The 27,959-nt window shown below is 37.9% G+C and overlaps 2 protein-coding genes across 5 annotated transcripts; both read left to right on the plus strand.

Annotated features, from left to right (window-relative positions):
- LOC306844336 (ribonuclease H1-like) lies at positions 1-3,889 on the plus strand. 3 transcript variants are annotated; one of them, XM_079376383.1, is made up of 9 exons: positions 286-643; positions 750-842; positions 926-1,056; positions 1,378-1,569; positions 1,894-1,993; positions 2,149-2,203; positions 2,298-2,382; positions 2,559-2,683; positions 3,576-3,889. In XM_079376383.1, the coding sequence occupies exons 2-9, from the start codon at positions 775-777 to the stop codon at positions 3,660-3,662; spliced, it is 843 nt and encodes a 280-aa protein (XP_079232509.1). In that variant the 5' UTR covers positions 286-643; positions 750-774; the 3' UTR covers positions 3,663-3,889. The 3 variants fall into 3 exon arrangements, with proteins under 3 accessions (XP_079232508.1, XP_079232509.1, XP_079232510.1); XM_079376384.1 differs by having other exon boundaries at positions 322-625; XM_079376382.1 differs by having other exon boundaries at positions 1-842.
- On the plus strand, positions 3,791-27,959 carry LOC306844337 (uncharacterized protein). 2 transcript variants are annotated; one of them, XM_079376385.1, is made up of 4 exons: positions 3,791-5,777; positions 6,621-6,699; positions 7,678-7,726; positions 26,193-26,448. In XM_079376385.1, exons 1-4 carry the CDS (start codon positions 5,599-5,601, stop codon positions 26,360-26,362), a joined length of 477 nt encoding a protein of 158 aa, XP_079232511.1. In that variant the 5' UTR covers positions 3,791-5,598; the 3' UTR covers positions 26,363-26,448. The 2 variants fall into 2 exon arrangements, 1 of the variants encoding a protein (XP_079232511.1); XR_013781907.1 differs by lacking the exon at positions 7,678-7,726 and adding an exon at positions 27,287-27,959 and having other exon boundaries at positions 5,529-5,777; positions 26,193-26,429.

The raw sequence follows: 27,959 nt of genomic DNA on the forward strand, positions 1-27,959 counted from the left end.
AGTCATTAAAATATGTTTGTTTATCATTTACTGAAAATACTTACTTGCAATCTTTGAAGAAGTTTAAAAATCATGCATTTAATATGTATCATATATTTAAGACGTTTTCCCAGTCAAAGAGTTCTATCTAGACGTGATAGAAGATCCGATGTTCAAAAGAGTCATTCGTTCGCAAACTGGACTGTTTGTTTGATTGATTGATTCACTAAAAAGATCCGATTCATACGAGTCATTCCTTTGGTATTCGGACTACGTTGGTCGCGCGGTATGTTAATGAAAAGCATCGGTTCATAAGAATCATATGTTGAGGAATCAGACTACGCTGTTCGCCCTGTATGCTTTCGACTCACTAAATGAAAGTTCTATCTTAATGCCACAATATTAAATATGACCGAGGCACTGTGACTCAATACTTTCATTTTATTATTATTTTCATTTTATACTCTCAAGGTTGTCTGCACTAGCCACACTCCACTTCAGTTGGTGGCGGTAACGCTCTGTGAACTGGATTGAAAAAGCAAATAGGAAGAAGCGTTTGGTCAGCTGACCCCTAATGTAGAGGAGGCAGTCGTTACAAATGCTGCGGAGATTTTGCAAACGACAGTCTAAATTACTGAATCCATAAGTATTTCGTCTTTGTCAGGTCATTGTCTTTTAAAAATGCCACCACTAAAGGATGTTGCCGTGTTTACTCTGCTCTAAGCAGAGACTATGTTGAGACTGCCTGGTTTTTTTAATGTTGTACGCAGGGCTTTCTGTGACGCCGCAGAAGAGATGGGCAAGAAAGGAACCTTTTTCTACGCTGTGAGGAAAGGATTTAGACCAGGAGTATACCAAACATGGTGACCAACTATATGATATCTATTATTTGTAATTGTTAGCGCATTTTGCACTGCATTGCTTGACTGCGTATTCTCTCCTAAAGGGAGGAATGCAAACATCAGGTGGATAAGTTTCCCTCTGCGAGTTTTAAGAAGTTCGCTTCTGAACAGGATGCTTGGGCCTTTGTGAGGAGCCAGTCAGCTGCAGCATCATCATCTTTTGAGAGACCAAAAGGTAATTTAAAAGGTGTAAGTTTATTTAAGATGACAAATGTTCCATACACACCCCTTCTAAAGATCCACCATGTTATGCATCATCGGGGTTTCAGGTGTGTAAAGAAATGCGTGCAAGAGGGAGAGGATTAAGAATAAGCAAATTATAAATTAATAAAGCAAATTAGTGCTTTATTTTTGTCATGTGACCATAAATTGAGAGAGACCAGCAGACAGCTGTAAAGGCTGTGCTCTGAGATATGTCACAGGAATTTTGTATTGATAGGTTGCTAAAACATACTGTAATGCAAGTGATTAACACTGACATTTGTTTCCATTTAAGGATGTGACTATGAGGTCCTGCCCTCTAGAAATGTGCCTGATGCCTCAATGGCTGTTCCCCTTGGAAGTAAAAGGACACATGAGGACTGTGATGATGATGATGAGGGACTGTCCTCTCCAAAACGAGTGAAATTTACTGAGGTCCCACAGCCAAAGACCGCTGCACCCAGTAGTGATGGATTTACATATATGGGTAATTGTTACATATACATACGTTACATATAAGGTCTACAATAGTTTTACAGTATATAATGATTATGCATATACAGTAGTCAGCATTTTAAGTTTATCAAAAAAAAGTTAATCAAAGCTGTCTTAAGACAAGAACGCATTTTGTTTTAGAACAACTTTGAAAGGTTTTGATCCACTTCAAATGTTGACTAATATGTACATAATGTTACAATATTTACAAATAATAGACTAATTATAGTGTTGTAGCTTTTAAATTAAGGTTTTACCATAGTAAACTGTTTATTGCATTTATACCATAGAAAAATGTTTTATGCATTTGTTACAGGTGATGCTGTAGTAGTATACACTGATGGCTGCTGCGCAGGCAATGGGAGACAAGGAGCACGTGCAGGAATTGGTGTATATTGGGGTCGTGATCATCCACTGTAAGTCATCTCTGATTAATAGCATTCTAAAAAAAATCCAGAAAACAACACTTTTATGTCCACTTTTTTTTTTTTTTTTGGCCTGTACACATTTTAACTGTTTTGTAAGTGTCAAAAAATGTATTTTAATTATTTTAAATACTTTCTTTCTTCAGTAATGTGGCTGAGAGGCTTCCAGGAAGACAGACCAACCAAAGAGCAGAACTGCAGGTAAGAACAGCAGTGTTTTTCACAAGCAGTGTTGCTTTTTTTTTTTTTAAATACCCATTTAATGATAACCATATTATTAAACATTTCTTCACAGGCTGCTTGCAAGGCACTTGAGCAAGCCAGAGAAAATAATTTTAAAAAGCTTGTGCTATACACGGACAGCAAGTTCACCATTAATGGTATGCGCTTCCTGCTTTTGTTCAAATACTTCTTAATACATGTGTGTGTGTATATATATATATATATATATATTACACACACACACACATACTGTCATACATACACATACTTTACAAATAGTAATTTTGAGTTTATTTCAATACTTCTGCACTGTTACTTTTTTTGCTTTCAAAAGGCGTTACAAGTTGGGTTAAGACTTGGAAGTCTAATGGCTGGAGGCTTAAAGGTGGTGGGGCCATAGTCAACAAGGATGACTTCCAAAAGCTGGATAAACTAAATGCAGAACTTGAGGTCGTATGGGTATGTTTTATCTGTACTCACAGTGACGTACAATATCATGGCATCTGCTCATCAGTTTGTGCATTTCAAGCATGATGTCCCAACCTTTGTGTGTAAACATTCTTTTGGGATGTAAATGTGCAGCTGTAGACTTTCACTCTATAATTTTTGATAAACACACACAAAGAGAGATGTCTTGCATATCTGCATAATTTGCACTGATGCAGGTGATTAAGGAGGGAAAGTAATACCAGAGCAGCTGATCTATTAAGAATGCTGTGATTTAAGGCCATTATGTTGTCTGGAAGTAATCTTTAACTCCTTCTGAATGTAGAATAGTGAATATACTGCACTTCTTGTTCAAAATTTGGTATTAATGTAAACTGGCTGGATAACTATAGTTACTAGCACTCTACAATCAAACATGACACAGTGTCAGAAAATAAATGAATAAATTCAGTTACAGAGTCCAGCTCCAACAATATTAAATCAGTATCCAAGTATTAAATCTAATATTCATATATTGAAGACTATGCCAGAACTTTGAGAAATTGAGAGATACCTTCAAGCAATACAATATCTATTTATTGAATGAGGCAATTATATAGCACTTTTTATATTGCTTTACACCTAATGAACATGAATGTGTATAGTTTCATATTCACATTAATATTTAGCTTTAATATTAATATTTCATGTTTAGTTCTTTTGAAGAAATTGTTTGCATTTTTGCTACAATTTTTTGAGGACCGTGTCTCCATGTCAGAACCCTCCTGCTCACTTTCAGATGTTCTCATGCATGCTTGGCATTATGCTATGAGTAATGAAACAAATGCATGGCATTGCCAGTGAAATGACTACAAATGAAGAAATGTACATTTGTACAATGCACTCTCTTATTCTTAAATTCTAGATGCACATTCCAGGTCATGCTGGCTATACAGGCAATGAGGAAGCAGACAGACTGTCCAGGGAGGGAGCAGCAAAGCCCTCGTGTTAGTCCACTGTTGCCATGTTCATTTTATAATGCTACATTTTGTTTTAGGTGCCTAGGAGGTTGTAGTTTGTTTACCCTCGATGGCTAATGCACTTTTTTTTTTTTTTCCTCTTAATTTTTTTTTTGTGCTAGTGTTGAAATGTTCTAAACAACACTCGAACCAAGATTTCTTCTTATCCAAAATGTTTGTTTTTTATTGTTCTGTCAATTAAATTGTCATATATATTGTTCCTGAGATTGATTGCTGGTACTTATTTTCCCATCTCTCAGAAATATAAGCACTTAGAACATTTTTTGGATGCATTACAAGTGAGAAAAATAATTGTGTAAAGTCTCCAACCTGGCTAATATTCTGCCACTGTAATGTATTATTGATTCTTTATCTCTGAATGCATCATCTTCCTCTTATTTTCAGCAAGGGTTTAAGAAATGGCCATGCGGAAATGCCTCAGTATGAACAGCAGGTGTCACTGCAGTTCATGCTGAAAACGTTGAGTAGAATACAGATTTTATCTTTACAAAAATCTAGCTTTGCCCTGTTATTACTGAGCCTTTCCCATCTTCACCTGTGTTATTTTAACTAAATGATGGGGATATTCTGATTTTATTGTTTTTTCAATTTTCTTCATAGATGAGGAGAACTTCATCCAATTCGCTTTATCCAGTTAATATTTAAGCCTATCAAAATGATTTACAAAGAAGGATTTCAAGGAATGTTTTTTTTCCCCCAAAATAAGAATTCTGTCATTCAGTCAAGTTCAGAAGACTTATTTCTTCTATTGAACACAAAAAGATAATTCTGGGTTTTTTTTTTTTTGGTTTTTTTTTGTCTAAAGTCAGATGTTTTCGTTGTTGTTGTTTCTTACCACAAGTCTCATCAAAATACTTAAGAGGAAAGAAGGTAATAAAGGTTGAGGGTTAATAAACACAGAATTTTCTTTATCTAGTGAGAGCCTTAGCCTGTTGTTCATGTTCATTGCTCCAGAAATTCTCTCAGTGCTGTCGTTTATCTCAAGCTATATAACTGTTCTGTCCGATTCTCTGCTTTAAGCCTGCGTCTAGACAGATGCTTTGAGTGTTGTCTTAAATACAGATAAGCTGCACAGCAGGCTGAGGAGGAGTGAAGGAATCTTCTCTTTTGCGGTCTGTCCTGACCTTCGCTTTCAGAACTCAGCTCCTCTGAATTCCCGCTGAGATCCAAGACCTTCAGAGCGGGATGTGCGGTCAACAGTTATAGGTCAGGAAACTCTGATTGTCCTTGCTTGGTGAAAACAAGGAGGATTTAGTCCTCATAACCTTTCACAGCATCAGGTTTCTTGAGCCTACCTTGAATGGCAGATTGTCTCCTTGCAAGTCTTCTTGTTGGATCTGAAGATGAAAACTATCCTCAAGCCTAATGGGGAATGTAGATTGGCTCATTTTGTAATGTTTACGGAAGTTAGTTGTTCCAACTGGTAACGTTTAGAACTCATCTGAAGGCTGTTTGATAATCAAACAGGGTGATAATTTGTTGGAGATTAAGGGAAGGAGGAGGCACACCAAAAACACCCCATCATTACAGCACATCTGGTCTCTTCTCTCTTCAAAAAGCCATGTCACAGCTGACTCGGGCCCTCAAATCTGGAAGGAACTGTAGGGGAATTTCCACTAATGAATCCAACAATCACACGATGAGACCTCTTTGTGCAAGGACTTCAATGGAAGCCACATTCGGAGCAGGCACAGCGAGGCACAATCAAAGGCACCGGCAAGCCGTTACCACGGGAGCAAAGCTGCAGCTTGTAACCGAACAGACATCTGTTTCCATGACAGCTGTCTGGAACGGCATCAGCCTAACTAACTGCTGCCTCAGAACTAGTCTGACTGTTTGATATCTCATGCGATAAAGACAGAGAAGATTCTGTCAGAAACCCTCGCCGCTTGTTGTTGTGATGTGCTAATGCGAAGAGAGAAGTTTGCATTTGTGTTTATTTTGTTGGGCTTTGAAGCTGCCGGAATCAGAAGCTGCAAAATAGTGGAAGGGAGAAGAAACGCACCCGAGAGAAGTAAACATACGGAGCGAACTACCACGGCGTGCTCGACGGAAGCCGCTTCAGAGCGACGTAGCTTCCGCGAAGGGTACAGTAAAGACAAACAACTTCACTACAAGTTAAACGACAGCATTTCTGACATAATGTTGATTGCAGAAGAAAATATATTTCCACCCTTCCCTCCTTTTCGTAAAAACGCAAGTCTGTTTTAACACTGAGGCACTTAATGAAGTGAATTGTACCAATATGTTAACATTAAAATTGTTTGGTATAGCCACCAAACGTGAACAATAAGCACGGTAACACGATTTTATTGAGGAAAATATAAGTTTTATCCAATTTTGCAACTATAAACTACAAAACGACCGTAAAAATAATTTAGACAGCTTAGGGGTCAAATAATGCACACGTTTTAATAGAAAAATTAATGTAACGTTAGGCTACTATTACAAAATCATAAGCTTCACATTTCTGCATGCATGACATTTTCTATTTTCTAAATGACTATTTTCCAAAAGAATCTTAATGATCTTATGCTTTTTTTTTTTTTTTTTTTTTTCGTAATTTTTCAGTACAATGTCATAACTTGGTCTTCCAGTGAAATGGCAGATTTCTCACGTGTCATACATGAGTCATGACTTAGCCAATTATTTAGCTTAATTTGTAAAACCAAGTCCCACCACATTTAGTTTTTCTTTTTCACTTGGATGTACATTACAATATGGATTTAATGATCTGTCGCTACTTTCGGTTACATAATAAATAAAAAACTGGTCCCATTTGCTTTTATTTCAAGCGCCACACTGTAGCCTCCATTTTTGTTTTGAAAATGAGGGACTTGTCTAAATCATAATTTCTGTTATCAATATAATGCCACAAATGCTACTGATTGAACTTAACTTGCACTACACCTACATTTTCCTTTTAATAGGCCAGTATGGTTGAGACACCCACCTGGTCGTCTGCTGTTTGCAAGGGCAAGGCCTGCCCACAGAGAGGGGCTTGACAAGGTGAGCTCCAGCACTGCGGCACTCTGCAGCTTTCATTCTCATTCTCTCTCACTCCACCCTCCCTATCTCTCAGACAGTACACCTGCTTAGGAGCTCTCCAAAACCCTCACTACACTGAAATACCACCATAGCTCGAGTTTAATAAGCACTGCATCGTCTTATATGCGCATCGAAACACAAAGTCCTTGACCCAAATAGTGCAGATGGCCGTGCTCTGAACAGCCACTTAAATCAGTGCGCTCAGGAGAGTCTGCCGTGTCGCCTGGCCTGACTGTGTGCGTATGAGACTGACTCATCAAGCTACCAGAGAACTCAATTTAATCCCACAGCAGGAGATTCATTCTCTTAAAGCTGAAGTTCCCCATCACATGCTCGCTGATGAGGCGGCCGCGGCACCTCCTCACACGTAACCAAAGTGAGCCAGCCGTGCTGGATTTTTAATGATACATTTGTCAAGCAGCTACCGAGCAATATTTTCAGCATTTGTAAGGAGAAAAACAAAAGGAACATCTGTGTCTCCGTCACCCTTACTTGCACAAGGAGTTGTTAGATCATTAAGAAAATCTATCTTTCTTTTTGTATCTCTTTTCTTTCTTTCTTTCTGTAGTTCTCTATTTTCTGTAGTTCTTTGTATTTTTCTTTTGCCGTTTTTTGTTTTTTTTTTGCTTTGCCTTCTTCTTTCTTTCCATAGTTCTTACTTTCTGTATTTTCTTTTCTTTCTTTTTCTTTTTGGAGTTCTTTCTCTTTCTTTCTTTCTTTCTTTCTTTCTTTCTTTCTTTCTTTCTTTCTTTCTTTCTTAACACAGTATGGTATTACCTAAATGTTGTATATAAAGGTGATTTCAATCTCCTTTCTTTCTCTTTCTGTAGTTTCTTTCCCCAAAATGTGTTTGACACATTTTCTCTTAATCTCACTTTTAATTCCAATTTCTATTACCCAAATGGTGATTTTAGTGGATTTATAAATTCACTTATGCAGGTTACCTACAACCGATACAAAAATTGGAACAAAAACAAACTTACAAATGGTAAGTGTCCAAATACTTTCTTTTTTTTTTTTCATTTTGAATGCTATATCTATTTCAAATATGTATTATTTGCTTGTGGTCTCCGTCTTTAAAATGGAGGCAACTCAGTTTGATATTTTCTTATATAATGCAATAATAGTCAGACATGTTCTTTAGGTCTTTACCCACTCTTTGGGGCCACTGTATCTACTTTATGGTATAGTCATATTTTGAAGTCATGTAGGAAGTAATTTCTGTAAATGCAAATGTAGTCTATTTGTAAATGTTTATTAAAAAATAATATTTGATGGAATTTCTTTAAAGATTTTCAGAAGAATCAACCTCACTCGGTGGTTCTGTTACTAGATGACCATCTGAATCCTCACCTTGATGAGGCTGCCAGTCAGATTTGGCATGCTCTCAACTGCCCTTGACCGTGAGACAAGATACCACAGAGAGGAAGAGACAGAGAGAGAGTTAGTGAGAGAAAGGTAGAGGGGGTGACAAGGTGAAGAGCAAATGATGCCATTAAAGGCAACAGCTGCTTGCTGAAGCAGGGGCTGGACTGGTCAACCCTGCCACCCATAATGATAACAAGGTCAGCGGGGTCACACCACCCTGCTCTCCCATCCATCAGTTTTCCCGCCTCTAATTATGCAGCAGCCTTCTAACCAAGCATGAGATATTATTACAGAGACGAGAACCCCCCCCCCCCCCCCCCTAGATGCATAATGAAGAGCGAGTCGTCTGTGAAGGGAGGCGGATTGTGCCGACAGCCAAACGCAGGATCACTGAGATGGTGCGGCATTATAACATCACTTTTTCAAGCACAAAAATGCACCAGCATGGGCTTGTGAAGACATTGCATCCTCATAAAGTTGTTCAGTTTGTAGTCCTAAAACCCAAAAGAGAATCAGTTATGGGAATTTCCCTTAGGAATTTTGCATGGGTTTTTAGAATAGGGGCCAGTGGTTCTCTGATTCAGAACGCACATAAAACTTCCTGTGGTAGTGGTAGTCCTTATGGCAGCTTGCAAGGGACTTACTTTTAAAAGCACACAATGGTTTCAAAATTTGTGTTTGAGGTCTGACTGTGCATAATTTAAGTTGTGGAACAAAACATTAAAACCATTAATAAGGTCCTTGAAGGGATAGTTCACACACAACTGAAAATATTTGGCTCATATTTACTCACCTTCATTGTTGTTCCAAACCTGTATGACTTTCTTTCTTCTGTGGAACATTTTTAAAATGTTTCAATGTTTTTCCATGATGATATCTTCTCCTAAAAGCCCACCTGAAATTCCCAAGGAGAATTAGGCTATGCTGACTTAAAAATGAATGACTGAATAGGTCTATTTATTAGTAGCATTTCTGTCTGAACCCGAAGCTTTGTAATTTGCTGAAGTTTATATGTATAAAGCAAACAGCATTTACTGAGGAAGAACAGCATATTTTTAACCCACTTGTTAGGAGTGGGACATGTGAATTTGCATGAGGAACACAGGATTGTATTAAACGCTAAATCACACTCATGTACCTCCCCTGGCACCTGAGGGGCTTTAGAAAATAAAATCATAATTGCCACAATCAGCTCGTGAACCTGGGTTACCTCCATGCCCACAGCTCTGCCTGTGCACTGGTAGAGTCCCATGTTTAATCTTAATGAGCGTGAGATGCAGGCAGACACACTGTGGGGCGCAGGGCCCTGCTGAGCACCAGGGTATTAGCAGAAAAGAGAGAACAGCGCAATAGAGCAGAGGAAGCGTGCAAAAACATGAAAAAAGATGAGAGAGTAAGATTTAAAATGTTAGAGGGCTCAGAATACATAGTTGGAGGATGTGAAAACAGGAAAGAGCTCTGTTGGACAGGAAGCATTGACAAATGCCACAGATATTTAAATACTCAGGGGAAAATGCCTCAGTAGTGAATTATTATTTTTTATTTAATATTATCAACCATTTGATTTATTACACAATATTTTATTATAGGCCTGTCTAGGTATATATTTAGAAGGGTTAGATGTATTTTGTTGCAACTTTTTCTTACAATTTTAACTTTTACTTTTTGAAATTGTAATTGCATGTCTTACTATCAAAACTTGTTCTTGCTACAGAGACTATTTATCTTAAGTGTGACTTCATATCTCACAATGTGACTATTTCTCATTTGTGACCCTGGACCACAAAACCAGTCTCTATGCCAAAAATCATTAGGATATTAAGTAAAGATGATGTTCCATGAAGATATTTTGTAAATTTCTTACCATCATTTTTTTAATTAATAATATACATTGCTAAGGACTTAATTTGGACAACTTTAAAGGCGATTTTCTCAATATTTTTTCAAATAGTTGCATCTCGGCCAAATATTTTCCTATTCTAACAAACCAAACATCAATGGAAAGCTTATCAACGGTTGGTTGATGATGTATACATCTCTATTTGAAAAAGCTGACCCGTATGACTGGTTTTGTGGTCCAGGGTCACATTTTATACTTCATTTCACAATTTTATTTATTGGTGGAAATATATGGAAATGATAGAGAGTTGTATATGCTATCAGGAACCAGACAGTTGCAGAACATTTAATAATTTCTTGTGCATTACTAACTGTTTGAATTTGATATACCCATATATACCCATCATAGAAGATAAATTGCATCTGAAAATCAGTTCCAAGACACCTATTGCCCTTTAATAAAATGTTAATTTTTAATGTTGCAGTATAGTGATGATATACAGTAGATGAGAAATTAGTATGAAAGAGACAAGGAGTGCACAGCTGCAAGTATGAGGCATTCAAGTGGTTAATAGGGGATCTCTGGTGCTGCTTTTCTCTCTTTTTGAGAATTTAAAAAGCCAGCAATTGGGGATCACATGTTATGTCTTTTAAATGTTTAAAATGTGTGGCTTGCTTGGTTGGAGTCGCTATAGAAAACAACAGTCAATCTGAATGCTGCTGAGAACAGCATGATATGAGTGTAAAATGAGAGAGAGTGAGGAAGAGTGCTCTTGCGTACACAAGCTGGAGCCTTTCCGCACCATCGCCATATTTTTCTCTTTTCCTCATTCTGCATCACAGAAGCAAAGAGGATGAGAGCGTGTTTTCAGTTGATTTCTAAGGTACTGCTTAAATGGGGAAGGGGGGATTCAACAGACCCAAAAGTTGAAACTTGTTGACTCCTTCAAACAGACAGGACCTTCAAAATTAGATGTATTTAATCTATAGATTATATAGTCAGATGACACTTCAGGTTCTGAAGTTGTCTAGGTTACTTAATCAAAAATAAAAAAATTAATGAGGGGACTCAGACACTGCAATTCTCACAGTGCATATATTCTTGAGTCACATCAGTTGTATATTCATTATTGAGGTGCATTATGACACTGAAATTATAATATCCACTATGGTTTTGGACACCATTACAAATGGATGTCTGCTCAAATAGTGTTTTAAATAAGTGTATAGGGGGCAATTTCAGAAACAACCCAGGTATTATAGAGGCGTGCATTAATTTCCAACTGATAAAACAATATGAAATGCTCAATGGTGCCCCCTGTCTACCATCTGACTTCTCAAACCAGCTCTCAGACTGATTTATCCATCTCTCGCTCCCTCTCTCTTTCTTCCTAATCTTCCACTCCTAGCCAGTTATGCATAAATGACAGACAGTAATCTCTTGACAGGCAGAACCAAACTATATGAAGGCAGTGCTGTAGATAATACAGGCAAGTTATGAGAACTCAGATGCTGGCTAGTCTGAGTCTCTGCAGCTCATCAGCAGACAGCAGGGCCTGCCTTCAACTTAATTAGTTTCCCCTGAGATCATCCTCTGACGGCATCAACCTGAATGAACGGGTGCATTTCGTGGATGTGGTTGTGTGTGTGTATGTGCGACAGAAAAAAGGAGAGAGAGCGACAGAGTGTGCCTACCATGTCCGGTCAAGTGAACGGAGAGGGGGCAGCATTATCAGTCCATCAGATGTGAAGGAATGTGTCCCCGCTGTGAGGCTGGGTCTCAGAGCAGTCCTGACATGCAACGATAGATGGAGGGAAGAAAGAGAGAGAGCAAGGTTGATCTTGGCCCACATCTAGCTGTGCAGCAGGGAAGATGCAAAGAGAGGGAAGGAGCATTGTTTCTGTTTCTTCTATGAGATGAGTCAGAGGGTTTGTTGTGCCTCATTTTCTATCTCGCTGGAGCATGGCCTTCTACAGCACAACTGCAACAAACTTGTGGGCAAACAACAGCGGGCAATATAGCATGCAGTTATTTTCTTTTTAGGACATATATTTCCTTATTTCAATAACACTTATAAGTGGAAAAGGGGTGACTGTTATCTATTCCCGGTTTCTCGTTGACCATGAAACAACATTCCAATAGGCGTAGATAATATATATTTTAGGAGTAGATAATATATACGATCAAACACATGTACTTTACAGTCTGATGCTCTTTTCCCATCTAAATGGATGGGTTTGTATATGTCTTTTTTCATATGTGTTTAAATGCCTTAAATACCCCCCACCCCCGATATATTATATGATTAATAATAGTAATAAATTAGGTTGTCTCATGCTATATATATTACCAGTCGCCTGAGGCAGTAACTGTAGCAAAAGCACACTAGTTGAGTGTTTTTCTTTGTGATCTATATATATGTGTACATGTGTATATTTATATATCATATATACACACAAAATGTATAAATTAAAAAATAATTGTTTTTTTTGTATTCATATGTGTAAATAAAAAGCGCTAAATAGCTGCTTGTGCACTCACCTGAGGTGAACGCGTGTCAATGTCTGACATTGAAGAGAAGAAATTGTTGAATAAAGTCATTCTGCTTCATAATATTAACGTCGAACCACTGATGTCATGGACTATTTTAACGATGCCCTACATTTATTGGTCTTGATCATGGTAGTTCTTTTGCTGTCTATGCAGGTTCAGAAAGCTCTCTGAATTCATCAAAAATATCTTAATGTGTGTTCCAAAGGTGAACAAAGGTCTTATGGGTTTGGAACGACAAGATGGTGGTGAGTAATTAATGACAGAATTTTCATTTTTGGGTAAACTGTCACTTTAAGGCTAAGGTGCAAATGTTAGCTTGCACAAAACCTCAAAAGACTGTGTTTTGAAAATTTCTGACAAAAATTCTTCAAAAAAGCTAAGTAAGAGCAAGATCATATTGTATTTTCACATTAACAGTGTTTCTGCTGTATAACAGAGCTGCAGCTCTATGAGTGTTGTGTTTGTCCTGCACTCTCTGCCTCATTGAATGCTCCACCCCTGTTAATCTACTAGTGCCCAGAGTGTCTGTTGTGCCCGCTGTGCCTGCTGTGACCCCACGGATAACTTTGTGGTGACCGCAACCACTGCTGATTGATCATCAGAGAGAAAGAACGAGAGAGAGAGGGAGGGGCATTCCACCCATATATAATGTTAAGCTGCCAAGTTGAGCAGATGGCACAACTCAGTGTATGAGTATGCATCAATTCTCTCTCTCTCTCTCTCTCTCTCTCTCTCTCTCTCACTACCAGCAAACATAAAGGGCATTAGAGGGTGGAGCAGTTCTCTTGTTTACTTCGTTTTAATATTGCATGCTTTTCAACTCTTAAGAGCTCTAAGAGTTTCACCTCTAGTAACTAAGTTTCTATAGGGATATTTTTTATGTATAAAAATGTATAATATAAAAGGTCACACTTTATTTTAAGGTCTTATTCTCACCATTAACTATGACTTTTGCCTCAATAAACTACTAATTTGCTGCTTATTAGTAAGGTAAGGTAGGATTAGGAATGTAGAATATGGTCATGCAGAATATGTGCTTTATAGGTACCAATAAACAGCCAATATGTTAATAATAGGCATGCTAATAAGCAACTAGTTAATGGTGAGAATTGGTTCCTTTTCTAAATTGTGACCCTGGACCACAAAACCAGTCTTAAGTGTCAGTTTTTCGAAATTGAGATTTATACATCACCTGAAAGCTGAATAAATAAGCTTTCCATTGATGTATGGTTTGTTAAAATAGCACAATATTTGGCCGAGGTACAACTATTTGTGGGGTGGTGCCTTTGGTGTGAGAGACCCGGGTTCGAATCCACTGTGAGACACCAACGTGTCCCTGAGCAAGACACTTAACCCCCTAGTTGCTCCAAAGGCGTGCGACCTCTGACATATATAGCAATTGTAAGTCGCTTTGGATAAAAGCGTCAGCTAAATGAATAAATGTAAATGTAAACTATTTGAAAATCTGGAATCTGAGGGTGCAAAAAAATCAAAATATTGAGAAAATCACCTTTAAAGTTGTCCAAATGAAGTTCTTAGCAATGCATATTACTAATCAAAAATTAAGTTTTGATATATTTACGGTAAGAAATTTACAAAATATCTTCATGGAACATGATCTTTACTTAATATCCTAATGATTTTTGGCATAAAAGAAAAATCAATAATTTTGTCCCGTACAATGTACTATATTTTTGGCTATTGCTACAAATATACCCCAGCGACTAAAGACTGGTTTTGTGGTGCAGTGTCACAACTGTTAAAAATATAAAAACATCTAAAATATTATATAAAAATCATATTATAATGGTTTCTGATGGATCATGTAGCACTGACTTCAGCTTTTCCATCCCAGGTATAGGAAATAAACAGGTTATATTTTAAAAAATATTAAAATAGACAACAGTTCTTTTAAATTGTATTAATATTTCACAAAATTACTGTATTTTGATTAAATGAACGCAGCCTTGGTGAGCATATGAGACTTTCAAAAACGTTCAAAACACTTTTCAAATTTTTGACCAGAGATATGTATGTATATGTTATTTCTTCAAAATCAAAATAAGAACTTGGTGCTTTGTTCACTTCATTTTACCACGGATTCGTTTTTACAAACACTATCGCTTTGTCTTTTAAACAGATCGTTTGATATAAGTATTTATGCGTTTTTAACCTAAATCACAGCAGTGTCCATCTATGAGGACTTTACACTGTAAATACACAACTATTAGCCAATCATAGCAGTGGGCGTTTACTTCCAAGTCTACAATCTGCCACGCCTATTCAAACAGCGTTCTGATGAGGGGGGTCAAAAACAGGACAGAAAATAGACCATTCTAAATTATGATGTCTTTTGATGTAAAAATCTTAATAACATTATAAGTGGACCTCAAAGAACCGTACAAAATAAAACAACAAAGGCAGTTTATGACCCCTTTAAAGAAATAGCTAACCAAAGATAATTTAACAATCATTCTACTCATTTGTAATCATTTGTTTACCCTCATGTCTTTCCAAACCGTTTTATTTTTGTCCATACGATGAAAGTTAATATGAGCCAGTGCAGATTGAATGTCAACGTTCTTCATAGTTGTTTCACATAATAAAAGGTCATCCAAGATAACCATGACATGAATGTAAAATGTATGTATGTGTTCATTTTTCAATGAATATGTGTCATTTTAGTGTGTTGTCTAGTGTTCTGACTCAAGATCAAATTATATTTTTTTTATCATTTTATACAGAAATCCATGTCAGAGTTCACATAATTTGTCCTGCTACTATCATATGCAGCAACTTGCAGTCTTTGCCTAAATTGGCATCTTTATGTAGCAGAAACAACCATATTCCTTTGTTGATTAGATTTATGTGCAAATCGCTACCAGACACAGCCAGGCTTGTGTAAGCATCTGTGCCCACTTCTGGCCCTGGCATGGCAAAGAGCGGCTGGCACAAAGCAAGCTGGTGTTGATACAGTAGTAGAAGGTGTGCGCTGCAGGTTCAGTCAGGCTGGAGAGGAGCAGAGCAGTATGGGTAGCATGAGGTCATTCAACCGCTGCCCATTCATCAGCCTGCGCCACCAAGCCCCATAGCTCCTCTGTCACCTTGACAACACAGCCCACAGCAACCTGCCCTGCATGAAACCTAGCTATTGATTTCTTTCGCTCGTTCTCGCTCTGTGTTCAGCCGTTCGTTATTTCTCTCCCTCGTTCTCTTTCTCCTCCACACCACAACGTCCTTTTTTGTGTTTCTAGCTCTTTATACTACCACTAACATAAATGAGCGTTGTCTTTGTTAATTTTGGAGCAGATTGAATTAAACATAGTAGATCTACTAAAAATAGTAGAGTCTCGGTCGGAAATGCTCGCTATCTTGGTTTGGCTCCAGGTCTGAAGTCAGTCTGACATGACAAGCAGGAGAGCACTAAGAAGTGCCATTGCCAACTGAGGGCACTGCGGCATTTCAGATCGAAAGCCACTAAAGGAGAAAGAGTGGGAGGCCAGTACTTGAAAGATTCCCTACTAATGGGATGGGATACATGGGATCACATGCAGCAGTGCACATGCACCCAGTCTCGTGTTGTCAGGTTTTACTAAACAGCGAAAGGTCTGGTTCATATAGCAGTGTATTCTGGCAAAGACCCATCCACTTAAACAATACAATTGACATGTACAGCAACCAATCATGGTGTGTTCTGATTTCACCATGGTTTTATCTGAAATAGATACCACAATATAGACAATTGTGTGGTTGTACAAAATACTGGAAAAAAAGAGAAAATGTGTGTAGACTCAGAAAAGGATTTAGTCAAAAGTAATAATTGATTTTCATAGACGTGATCAAAAAATAAAGGAGAACATGCAGATAATGGGTGCCTAACGTGTTCTTCAACATTATTCATATATTTCAAAGTTTTTTCTTTTTTTTTTCTTTTTATTTTAATCTCTATCCTTGTAAATGTTGGCAAATAATTCATTGTATCAACTCAGTACCGTGTAAACATGACTTTGTGGAATGATAAAAAGCCCTGTATTCCTTTACTCTCGGAAGTTGTGTAGTTATCCAATCAGATTAGACGTTGCCAGATTGAAAAAATGCTTTTCAGTATGCAATTAGTTTTTATATATAGTCATAGTTGAAAATGTCCTTGAAATTTAATCAATATTTGTCATATTCAGTAGTCCATTTAAAAAATGTTACTTTTAAAAGTTTAGTATTCTTCATGCTTTAGACAGCAGTTCATTTTCCATATTTTAAATGTATGCATTTATTTATTTAGTCTGTGAAATGTTTTGAAAAATTCTGCTAGCCAAGGTTGCATTTATTTTATGAGAAACAGTAATATTGTGATTATTATTTATTATGTTGTCCATTACTCCAGTCTTCAATGTCATATTATTATTCTTTAGAAATCATTCTAATATGCAGATTTTCTGTGGAAACCATGATACATATTTTCTGGATCCTTTGATGAATAAAAAAAGCATTTATTTGAAATACAAATCTTTTGTGGCATTATCAATGTCTTTACTGTTTTGATCAATTTAATGCTTCCTTGCTGAATAAAGTATACATAAAAAAAACAATACTTACTGACCCCAAACTGTGGGATGTTTGTGTGTGTCAGTAATTTGAGTTACATTGTGTGTGGATGCACTGTTGACATCCATTTACTGTTTACTTTCATTTTAGATTAACATCTTTTTACTTTATCTTAAAGGCAATGAATTTGCATTGCAAACAAACAACTATAGCTTTCCTTCTCATTTCACTCTCTGCTTTTTCCAAAGCTGAGCCCTGCTGATATATTAAGATGCACTGAGCTGACGGTCACGTTGAGTCACATGACTACCAGCTTTGTGGGTGTACAAATCAATACGTGACATGTCGGCAGCAGGAGCGTCCTTGCCCATAGTGCATTGAGCTCTGAGTGCTAAAGGTTGATGTACATTTGCTTTTCTCACAGTGGCATTGATTTACATCAGTGTAACATGTGAGAAACATAGCACAGTTGGTGAAATGCAACAGCAGAGGCTTGTCCTGCACTGGGAACAGAGAGAACCTCTATAAGCGTGACTGTCAAAGGGAAGAGTGTAAAGCTGTGCCCTTGCATTATGACCTTTTCCTCTTTCGTTATTATTGAGCGCCCATCTCCCCTTCGCCTGAACAGCAGCCGTCTGGGCTGCCCACTGCTTCAGTGTCATCCAATCTGGCTCATGGATCTTTATTAAATGTTAATCAGCCTCCTACAGTCTCAACCTACAAGGTTTTTACTCTCACTCCCTCCGTCTTCTGTGGGCTTGCTATCCTTCGCCCAGCTCTCATCCTTTTGCATTTGTTTGAGAGCATTCGAATTTGTTTTATTTTTGTAAAGCTGCCACATGTATTAGTTTCAATAGAAAAAGAATCTCTCACAGGAGTGATGTTTATCAGTAACTGTGCTGATGACTTGCTAATCCACACGTATAATGAAAGAACCCTGGTTCTTCTTCACAAAAAAAGTCTATCTGTCTGTCTGTCTGCATTAACCAGCATAAACCAGCATCTGTTTTAGCTTATTTTAAAGCTTGTTTCATCTCCATTTAAATTTGGTTTGAGAACCACTGGTATGAACTTTTGGCCATTCATTGCTTATTGGGCATAACAGGAATTTATCAATAGTATATTGTCCCAAATTTCAATATCAGCAAATCCCTAATCTGTATTTTATTAAAGAGAAAATAAAATGTGAAAAAGTGAGAAGTTGACACAACTGATATATACAACTGAAGACCAGTTAATAATATAATACCTTGTCACAAGGTGGCGATAGCTAGGCTGACCCAAAAGTAAGTATCACCCTAGTTCCCTTGACATTTTGGATTATTGCAGAAAATAATCTATGACCAACAAACATGTATGATTCTGTATTTTGTTCATGCTAATCTTAACCTTAGCCTATAAACACAACTGCCAGAAGTAAAAAGCTAAACATAAACATAGGCTATAAACAAAAGTTTAAATTAAAATATTTTGCAAGACTGTGATTGTACACACAAGGCACAGAACAAAGTGGACTACTGAGTAGATTAATTTAAAATACATGTTGTTGAATAAAACATGAACATATCTTAAGCTTGTGTTAACCACAGACCTTATTTTAGGCATTTAATCAAAATCCAATTGACTAAAATGTTAACTCCTTTCCAGGATTTGGCCTACAAAAATATGTCACCCTTGCAGCGCTCTATTGGCATGCTTTGTAGTGGGCATAACTTGGAGTGTGTCTGGTTTATATTCAATATGGATAGATACATTTGCAAACAACATTTTTCTTTATTAACTGCCATTAAAAGCAGTGTTGACTTTGTATTATTTGTAGGTCTCACTGGCTGAGCAGCCGAATCAGCCTGGCATGGATGCAGCATCCAAACACAACATATGCTGCCGACCATTACTTTGGTCTTTTCATCAGTGAAGTTTGAAAGATTTAGGTCTTACTTTAGCTCTCTTACCAACCAGTTTGGCATTAATACCATTTACATCACTCTCATTCACAGCTTTTGTTGCAGTAGCTCTCCGCTCTATGACTCTCCGCTCAGTAACTTCATTTCCTGCTGAATTCTGAACCACCTCCAAGCGCAATGTTGTTTCAGTCTCATTCAGATGATCGCCTGAGTTATTGCAGTGCGTGCGTACACCCACTCACCATCAGCACTATTCTACTGTAACACCTCCACTAATGATTCTTTCATGTAGCCGTAATGGTGTTGATTATACCGGCTAATTCTTGATTATTTCACAAGTGATTATCCTGATTTTGACACACAAGTGTCATTTACATGCAACGCAGTGGATGATGTTGGAAGGCAGATTTTTAAATCTATTTAGAGTTGTTTTCATAGAAAGATATTTTTTCCCTGTTTTCAAATGCATATATATAGAGAGAGGTTGTGTCATCATAAACATGTGTGTGTCTTTAAATGATAAAGAAAGAAAGAAAGAAAGAAAGAAAGAAAGAAAGAAAGAAAGAAAGAAAGAAAGAAAGAAAGAAAGAAAGAAAGAAAGAAAGAAAGAAAGGGCGAGAGAAAAGGATCAGGGATGGTGTCGCTGCAGGGCTCCAGGGATTGATTGATGGCAGCCGTATTTACGCCATCAGGTTCCCTGTGTGGAGCCAAAATGGCTGCCTGTTCCCACCGTGAGTACAGGCGCCCCCCGCTTCCACATCGAGCTAAAAAGCACTCTGACTTAGAACCGTAATGAAAGAGAAATATGAGCAAAAGTCACATTTTAAACTTTGAGAAGCAGGGGAAATTTGTTATGATTCCATGCAGGTTTTTAGGTGCTACAAGATGAAGTAGGCATTATTAAAGCTTTTTAAGCCCCGTCTTTAGGGATGGCATGTTTGCACCAGAGTCTAGGTTCCATGATGTATATAAATTAATGCTTCACAATTTGGGGGAATATTGTAATTGCAATTTCTTTTTTTGTTTGTTTGTATCTTTAAACTCCATGTTTGCTGTGCTCGTTTGTAGGGTTGCACAATTTGGCCAAAAAATTGTGATTATATATATATTAATATGACCATAGTATTAGGTGATTATAGTCATATTGGTATGTAATTGAAACATTTATGCCAAACTGTTGAGCCCTACATTTTTATTTAGTAGTAACAATAATCATAAATAAATATTTTACAAAAGATATATTATTAGTGTAATATTTTACTGTAAAAAGTTTAACAAATATTTAAGAGACGACTACTATTAAAAACAGTAATAATAATTTTAAAATACTAATATTTGAAGGTGTCTTCATTTCTTCATTTTCAAATGATAGATAAGTTTTTAATGCAGAGAGCCCTTAAAGCTTCACTTTTATTGACAACAGCTGGTTTGTGCTTCTCAATACAAGTGTGGGGAGATGGCTGGTGCATGTTGTGCTCCCTAATGCACATTATAAGTGACCCAAAGTAATGTGTGAACCGAGACGCTCAGAGATGCTGAAAACACTGGATCATGAGCTGCTTGTGTGTAAAAGAACACAGTGCTCTGCTTCAATCTGAAACACAAAGCACATAAATTTATCTAAATTGCAGCCTTTGCAATTTGATAATCCATTTTATTTTGTTGAATCGAACTCCTGGGACTGCTGCATCAGAAACAAGGCCTGAGCATGGCTGCAGGGAAACAGAAAGGTACTGCCACTCCAGTTTGATTAAGCTTTAAAAGTTGAAACCGGCTCCAAACTGAAGTATATACAAACTGAAAGTGCAGCAGTCTTGGCGAGAGCTTCCTGTCATCAGTATTCCTCCTGTGGGGCTTCCTAGCCGCAGTTCCATGGTTATGCTGCAGTTAAGCACTCTCACTCTGTCTGTCGCTCTCTCGTTCTCCCTCTCCCTGTGACTGTCGGTTTAGGGGGTGGGAGAGAAGGAAGTGACCTACATAGCACCATTCCCTCGCCTCGGCTGTCTTTTGCATTTCAAGGGATAATGAATAATTTACAGCTCCTCTCCCTCCCGTGAAAACGTGACAGCCTTCAATACAATTAACGAATTTAACAAGCCCCGGTGACAATCAGTGCACTGCCACTCAAAGGACCCGGATAGAGGCTTGGATCCAAGAGCCCGAGGCACATCACTGGAAAAAGAGAGAGAGAGAGAGAAAATAACAGTGCCACAGGTGAGACTTTATTGGGAGCAGCTCACAGGAAGCTCAGTGGGGCTGTGCAGCACACAAACATCAGAAAGGTTTTTACTATTCAACACAACACCAGCTAGAGAGGAGTAAACGCTTTATAGTGCAGCTACAGGAGAGTTACAGTCTGCTTTAGCGAGCATTGTTTGTTTCTGCTCATGTTTGTGCACTCGCATGACTCCGGCCACGAGGAACATTATCAGGTTCCTCGAAAAGGGATATAAATTTGAACTGTGCTTTCCGGTTGGAGTTCAGGCAAAGTCAAGGATCTATGCCAGTGTCACCACAGCCCACTGCCTCTCTAGATTCCAATTATACTGCAGTGGTTGGAGTACAGTTTCTGATTCGGAAACAAACACACACACACACACTCGCATCATGTGCCATGCACACACTGAATCGCTGGGGGAGTGTGTAATAGTTTTATCAGGGTGAGCACAGGCACACAAGTGCACTCCAGCCTGCAGCTATGGCTGGGCTCCATGGGAGAAAGTCAATTATGGCAGGATGAGCCAGCCCGGGGTGAACATATGGGAGAGAGATAACGCAGGCAAGATGGCCGCTACACACTCCCAGCAGCCCCCGGTGCCCAAGTGTCGCGTGCCACTCTCTGCCCTCCTCCATATTTACCTCACACCACAGCACCAAACAAAGACCATCTGGAGACTGTTGAACGCAAATTCGAAGAGAAGCCGCTTTTTATGTTTCTATTCGGCTTGATGGAACAAAAATGAAAAGTAAACCTTAAAAGATGCAGGAAGAATAAATTAGATCTTGATGTTTTATGAAAATTAACCATGGTTAATGGTTGCATTGATTACATGGTTTTGATTACATGGTTTACAAAAAACATGTTTTTTTTTTGGCGCATTGATTACCATTTGTATAACCACAGTTTTACTACAAATACCATGGTTTAACTATGGTTAGTGTAGCAAAACCATGGTTAATTTGTGGTTACCGGGGTTTAGCTATAGTAACCATGGTTTTTTGGTTTTAATAAAACCATGGTTCATTTTCGTAAGGGTTACCATGCTTCCTAATTAGAAATAATTAGTAATTGTTTACCAGGAAAAAAACTGTCAACCAATACAGCCCTTTTGATGTAGCTGAACTAGTACCTAGTTACTAACTACATCATTGTCATCAACTGATGAGCTAGCTATATAATTCCCAAACAACAATTCTGATCATTTTGATGTAGTTACTTGAAGGACATTTATTATGCCCCTTTTTACAAGATGTAATATAAGTCTCAGGTGTCCCCAGAATGTGTCTGTGAAGTTTCAGCTCAAAATACCCCACAAATCATTTATTATATCTTTTTGAAAATCGCTATTTAGAGTGGAAGCAGAAACACTGTTTTGTGCATGTCTCTTTAAATGCTAATGAGCTGCTGTTCCCCACCCCCTTTTCCAGAATAGGACTGTGCCTTACAGCTAGTACCTAAGACCTCTGCTAAAAAAACATCTGTTAGGTTTTGATTGTCATGTCTATCACGCTGAAATCATGCATTTTAAACCAGTTTAAACATCTGATATACGGTTTTGTGACCGCACACATCCGAAGCACATGTACAGAAAGCGGCTGTCACATGTCACATGTGAGTATTAAACTAAGTTCTCTTTCATGTCTTATTGTGCTTATACTGTCAAATACACACACGTTTGTTTTTATAACTTATGTGTGCTTTTAACATAAAGTCGATTATGTCTGTGAAGGTAAACAATAGGGAAAGAAATCACAAAAACAAAATGGTAGCGCCATAGGTGGAAATGTTCAGATTAAGAGGAGGTAATATTATAATAAGATCCCTTTCTACATCACAGGGGGAGTGAAATCTGAGCGTTTCATGTTTTAACAAAACAAAGTTATTGGGATAGTAGATGCACTGGGGACCTGATTATATTTAAACACAGAAAAAGTCCGATTTTCATGATATGTCCCCTTTAAGTTATTAGCTAATTGCTTGCTGCACCATTCTCATACAATGATTGTAGCGAGATATATAATCTGGAGTATAGCTAGTTATTAGTTGGTCTACCAAGTTATACAGCACAAACCTCCTTGAACTAGTATTGCCATTTATGCTGATCTAACTTGTTTTGTTTTCTCAGCACTGAATTATTCAGCGTCTTGACAACCAGGGTATATCCTGAGGCCTGAATGTTTGGACGCTCAGCTGATAGTCTAATAATAATAAGAATTTCAGCAGCTTTAGCACTTATGGGCTTAGAAACCATCAAGCTTTGCTGCATTGTGTAACCGAGGAGAAGGTCTTTGTTCTTCTTTGCTTTCTTGTTTGTTTGTGGGTGATAGACTGAGTTGCGATTCACCGCACGTCTCATCATAGCCAGCTCTCAAACAATTATGACGAGAGAGGATGAGAAGCGAGTTGGATTCTCTCTCTCTCGTCCTCTTTTTCTGTTTGTCTCTCATGCATACATGGATGCAAACCCGTTCCAGTTCACACACACTTATCCCTGTTAAACGGACACTGAGAGCTGCCTGTTGGCACAGTGAACAAAGTGGTGGGGGGCTTGACAAAAATACCCTCTTCTGAAAAATCTTAAATTCTTCACTGCTTTGGATTAGCCGTCGTCCATTTCATACTGTGCATGATGTAGATTGCTCATACAACAGAAAACAGGGAGAGATGGGGGGGGGAAAGCAGCACGTCAGAGCGTGAGTCTGTCAAAAAGCAATCAGCAGCGTGAGTGCCTCGCCTCCTGCAGACCGCTGATTATGGCATTAGGCTGAGCCCAATTCTTCCCCTTGTGAGGCAAATCATTCCGCCTGCAATAAAGAACTCTGAGACAAAGGAGAAGTTAATTAAGATTAATTAACTTTTTTTAATGACGCCTGTACACTAGAATTTGTGCATGTGGCCAAAGGCGTTTTCAAGTATACTGCCATACCTTCATATTGTTCTGTTTCCCCCCCCTTCCTCCTCTCCTTCTCTCTGCTTACCTTTGTTTTATTCCAGTTATCACCCCTTCATTTTATTACGCTGTAAAAAGACTTTCAAGGACACATAACTACTTAAAATCTGCATTGCTATAAATCTGTTTTGCCATGTTCATTTGTATTTATACTTGGTCTGCTTCACAGTCTTGGAATGTTACTCCACAGGCTTTAATGTGCGTGTCTTCAGAGCATCCTCAGCACTTTTAATGAGCCCACAGCACTGTAAGAGCAGTAAAGGCAAATGAGACCCTCCAGCTTATTCCTCCTTTCTTGTGCTTTCTTTCCTTGTGGTCAGCTGAGAGTGGTTTCTTTACACTGTCTGGAACACTGCAGGCTCAGAGAGATCATTCAGAAGCAAAAAGCACGCCAGACAGATCTTATTTGAGATTGGATTGTGGTGCATGTGCACACAATGCAAAACACACAGACTTAGTTGGGATTTATGTTTTGCTTTCCAGTCAAAGTATCAAAATATTCTTAAAAATGTAAACTGTATATACAGTACCATTCAAAACTGGGCGCTCAGTAGGATTTTTTAATAAAGAATATCAAAGTTGACAGTGGAGACTACACTGTTGCAAAAAATAAATAAATGCTGTTCTTTTGAACTTTATATTAATCAAAAAATAAATAAACAAATCACAAAAAAATATTAAGCAGCACAGTTGTTAGTATGATTTCTAAAGGATCATGTGACACGGAAGACTGGAGTAATGGATGCTGAAAATCACATTAATAAAATGTATTTTAAAATACATTAAAAGAAAAAAACAATTATCTTATATTTGATAATATTTCACAATATTACCATTAACTATATTTTTGATTAAATAAATGCAGAATTGATGAGCATAAGAAAAGCCCTTTTTGAACTTTTGAACAGTAGTGCATACATAAAATTCAAATATATTATTACAATAAATATTAATTAGATATGTTTATTAGTTATCTTTTTAATTATATATATATATATATATATATATATATATATATATATATATATATATGCATTGTTTTAAGGATAAACCTCACTAATTTCTTCATCTATCATCTAATCTGTCAGTTTATATATCATCAAAGATATGTAATTATATAATATAAAGTTATGTTGTAATTTGTGATTAAAGGAATGAAATTTTGCTTTGTTTTACCAGACTGATTATGGAATTTAGTGCGTTACAATCTGAGATTCTCTTTAAATGGGTGTACTACTTTGTATTATGCTGGGTATCATTTTTAGACAATCTAGTGTTCATAAAAACACAACTAGCTGAGCTACAAGATGTTGTTTGTGTTTTGTTTATTTCCATCCACACATTAGGACCCCCAATAACAGTTTTCCAGAGTTTATTTGCCACCACTCTCATCTACCAGTTCTCAGCCCAACGGACTGTCCAAGATGAGAAAAGCCTTCAGAGGAAAAAGCATTTGGAGTTACCCGTTATTTCTGAAATCCTTCCTTAATGTCTTCCTATAATTCAATGTCGTAGTTCTACAACATTTTTGCAATTATTCAGCTTGCACTGTTTTTGATCATTTTACTCTTTCACTCCTGTTCCAATCAGCAAAAGAGAGGAGGAAGGAGAGAATGTGTGTGTGTGTGTGTGTGTGTGTGTGTGTGTGTGTCTGTCTGTCTGTTTGTGTTCATGCCTGTAGGGGGCTGGGACAGCCGCTGCACCCCAGTGTGCCTGCTGCTGCTTTACATTCTGCCGGTGTAGGCTGAGTCTCACACAGCAGCAGTAGCAGCCAGCCAGCCATGCACATCCCTCATTCAGCCTGGCTTCTCATTTATCAGCTCACTCAACCAGCAATCTCACTCTCTCTCTTTCTCCTAAATATCCTCTCTTTCTGTTCCCATTGTTCTAAACCTCCACATGCATCGCGGTGTGTACGACTGTGTGTTTTCATGCCTGTATAAATATTCAAGTCTCTTTCACTCGGTTGATTCCTAATTCACAGAAAAGAATTCTAACATTACTGCCCCCTTGAGGACAGACAAAGCAATTACTTGATATGTTTCTTTTATTAAACATTCTTCCATTCTTCCTCAGCAGAGCGCAGTGTTATCCAACGCGAGCTCTGCTTTGCTGCAGGCGGCTCCGTCCCAAACCTCAGCCCTATCTTGAGCGAACATCACACAGCCGAGATGAAAAAGAGGGAAATCGATGCTGGGGAGAGCGCGCCGTGTAGAGAGCCTGGCTTTGCTTTGATCGAAGGTTGACTGACAAGACCTTCAGCCCTGTGATCTTCGGCATGATGAAGGACCGGTGCCGTGGTGGTGAAACAACGTGTGTTTGTTGTATTTTGTGCATTGTAGGTTTTCTGTATTTGTGTCTGTATGTTTTTTAAAAAATATTTACTTGAAAACCTAGCTAGCTGCCTATGGAGGCGGCATTTTAAAACTTCATAGGCGCTCTCCTGACACAAAGTCTTTTTCAAAAGGTCATGGTAATTATGCTGCTGCCTAAGATACCATCTTTAGGCCAAATTGTGGAATCACTATGCTACTATGCCTTGCATAAAAGACAGAAATTATATTTATATAAATAATATAAATAAATAAAAACAGCATTGTTATTGTTAAAAGAATAGTCCATCCAAAAAAAAAAAGAAGTCTGTCTTCATTTACTCAACTAAGCAGCTTTGGATCCCATTGTCTTCAATTGTATGGACGAAAATACAGTGGAAGTCAATGGGCACCAAAATGGTTTGGTTATCAACATTCTTTGAAATACAACCTGAATTCTGGAAATATTGGGACGTTTTTTAAAATTTGAATAAAATGAAAACTAAAAGAATTTCAAATCACATGAGCCAATATTTTATTCACAATAGAATATAGATAACATACATTTTTAAACTGAGAAACTGTAAAATTTTATGCACAAAATGAGCTAATTTCAAATTTGATGCCTGCTACAGGTCTCAAAATAGTTGGGACGGGGGCATGTTTACCATGGTGTAGCATCTCCTCTTCTTTTCAAAATAGTTTGAAGACGTCTGGACATTGAGGTTATGAGTTTCTGGAGTTTTGGTGTTGGAATTTGGTCCCATTCTTGCCTTATATAGGTTCCCAGCTGCTGAAGAGTTTGTAGTCATCTTTGACGTATTTTTTGTTTAATGATGCACCAAATGTTCTCTATAGGTGAAAGAGCTGGACTGCAGGCAGGGCAATTCAGCACCCGGACTCTTCTACTATGAAGCCATGCTGTTGTAATAGCTGCAGTATGTGGTTTTGCTGAAATAGATGTCGTCTGGACGAACTTTATATACCTTTCAGCATTCATAGTACCTTCCAAAACATGCAAGCTTCCCATACCGTATGCGTTTATGCACCCCCATACCATCAGAGATGCTGGCTTTTGAACTGAACGCTGATGACACGCTGGAAGGTCTCCCTCCTCTTTAGCCCGTAGGACATGGCATCCGTGATTTCCAACAAGAATGTCAAATTTGGACTCGTCTGACAATAGAACACTTTTCCACTTTGAAACAGTCCATTTTAAATTAACCTTGACCCACAGGACACGACGGCGCTTCTGAACCATGTTCTCATATGGCTTCCTTTTTGCATGATAGCGCTTTAGTTGGCATCTGCAGATGGCACGGCAGATTGTGTTTACCGACAGTGGTTTCTGGAAGTATTCCTGGGCCCATTTAGTAATATCAATGACAGAATCATGAGTGAGTGATGTAGTATTGTCTGAGAGCCCGAAAACCACGGCATCTAACAAAAGTCTTCGGAAAATTTATCAGCTTAAACATTTGTTATGTTATCTATGTTCTATTGTGAATAAAATATTGGCTCATGTGATTTG

The sequence above is a fragment of the Barbus barbus genome (assembly GCF_936440315.1).
Source record: "Barbus barbus genome assembly, chromosome: 24".
Classification (NCBI taxonomy): domain Eukaryota; kingdom Metazoa; phylum Chordata; class Actinopteri; order Cypriniformes; family Cyprinidae; genus Barbus; species Barbus barbus.